The following is a 1859-nucleotide window of genomic DNA, read 5'->3' as shown; positions in this document are numbered from 1 at the left end:
CCCCACATTTTCCCCTGAACGTTCCCCTTGCACTCCTACATCCTCCTCTGCACTCCTCATCCCCCTTGCATCCTCCTCATATTCCTCACTGCACCCTTCTTTTAGCCTTCCCCCCCCTTGCACCCTCACATCTCCTCCTGCATTCCCTGTTAAGCCCCCATCGCCCTCTTCAGCCCCCATTGCACCCTCCTTCTAGCCTGCAGCCCCCCCATATCCCCAGTGTGCATCCCCGAATCCCTGTGTGCACTCCTATCCAGCCTGCATCCCCTTTACACCCCCAAGTCTCCCTCTGCACTCCCTGTTCAGCCTGCAAGCCCTCATGCATCACACCTGCACTGCCATCCAGCCTGCATCCTCCTGCACCCGCTCCCTAGACCCACTGTCCAGCCTGCATCCCCTCCTGCATTCTTGCCTGAACCCCACTTCTAGCCTGAATCACCCCTGCACCCCCACATCCCTATCCAGCCTTCAGCCCTGCTTGCACCCCAAACACCCTGCCTGCACCCCAATATCCCAACACCCCCCATCCCTTCTGCCTCCTTCCATGCATACCCACATCCCTACTGTGCACCCCTGGTCTTTCCATGTCCTGGTCCTTCTCTGTGTCCTTCCATGCACTTTCTGTCCCACTGTATATCTTTTTTACTCACCTTCCATCCTGCACCACTTAATCCCCCACACCACCTGCATCCCTCTGCATTCCCTCCCTGAACCCTCTGCCCCATCCAGCATCCTTGTATCACCATCCTGCACTCCATCATCCCCCCAGCACCAGTGGGTGCCCCCCATCCCACCCTTCCTGTGTACCCAGGCATGTAATCCATCTCAGCACGTCTGTGCCCCCCAAGCATCTGTCCTGCCACTCAGCCCCCCAGACTCTCCATCCCCCCTGCACCTCCTCCAGCACCTCTGTGGGACCCTCTGGGCCCCCTGCACTACCCCCTGCCCCCCCACCTGTGGACCCCCTACCCACCCAGCATGCCCCACTGATATGGGCACTCCAGGGTCACACAGTGCCCCTGGGGTACCCTGGCACAAGGTTGGTACCACCACACTGAGCCCCTGCCCTGTCCCCAGCCATAGGGACATCAGTGTCAAGACCTTGCCTCCTTTAAGGGTTCGATAGGTGGGCTCCAGAGCGACTTAATCCTGGGGTGCTGTTGCAGAGAGAGTTGGGACAGGTGGCAGGGTGACAGCCCTATTCCTCTTGTGTCCCCCCCCTCCATCCAGGGACCGACCTGCCAGTGTGTGCGAGCTGCGGGGAGGGCATCTTCGACGGGCAGTACCTGCAGGCGCTGAGCGCAGACTGGCACACCGACTGCTTCAGGTGGGAGCCCGGGACAGCCTCGGGGACACCGGGATGCACCGCGGGGACAGCGCAGCCCTTGCTACGGCCCGGCCATCGCTCCAGCGGTGTGGCTGCGTGTCCTGGCACCGCTGGGCAGTGCAGGCAGAGGGGGGCAGGCAGGGCAGACAGGAGGGTCCCAGACCTGGCAGAGGGCCCTGCTGCCTGCACCCCACGGCCATCCCCCGCTGTCTTTTCCTGCCCGGTGACAGAGTGTGCGCTTCTGATGTCACCCGGCCCCCTCCCTCCGTTTCCTCTTTCACTCTCGCCCTCCTGGCAGCTCGAGCTGCGAGCCCCGAGAGGAGGAAAGTGTTGGGTTGAGGGGGATAAAGGGTGGCCAGAATCTGGCGTGGGTCCCCGTGGGGCTGGGGACACCAGGGCGGTGCCCCCCGTCCCCTGGAGGATGCTGGCAGCGGTGCTGGGGAAGAGCCGCGTCCTGAGCGCTGGAGCCAAGTGAGTGGGAGGTGGTCGGGCCAGACTTCACCCCCCCGCCCCGATCCCCCCCGTGCTCTGC

At 63.2% G+C, this 1859-nt stretch overlaps 1 protein-coding gene across 1 annotated transcript in view; it reads left to right on the top strand.

The window, feature by feature from the left end:
• Window positions 1-1859, top strand: part of LOC104389109 — an 81183-nt gene that overhangs the window by 74544 nt on the left and 4780 nt on the right. Inside the window, exon 32 of the mRNA XM_009998063.1 lies at window positions 1231-1327. Coding sequence (XP_009996365.1) covers window positions 1231-1327 — 97 coding nt within the window. The remainder of the gene's footprint in view (window positions 1-1230; window positions 1328-1859) is intronic.

This window comes from Chaetura pelagica, unplaced genomic scaffold, assembly GCF_000747805.2.
Source record: "Chaetura pelagica isolate M959 unplaced genomic scaffold, ChaPel_1.0 scaffold325, whole genome shotgun sequence".
In the NCBI taxonomy this organism is placed as follows: Eukaryota; Metazoa; Chordata; class Aves; order Apodiformes; family Apodidae; genus Chaetura; species Chaetura pelagica.
This window is presented reverse-complemented; position numbering and strand designations above follow the sequence as displayed.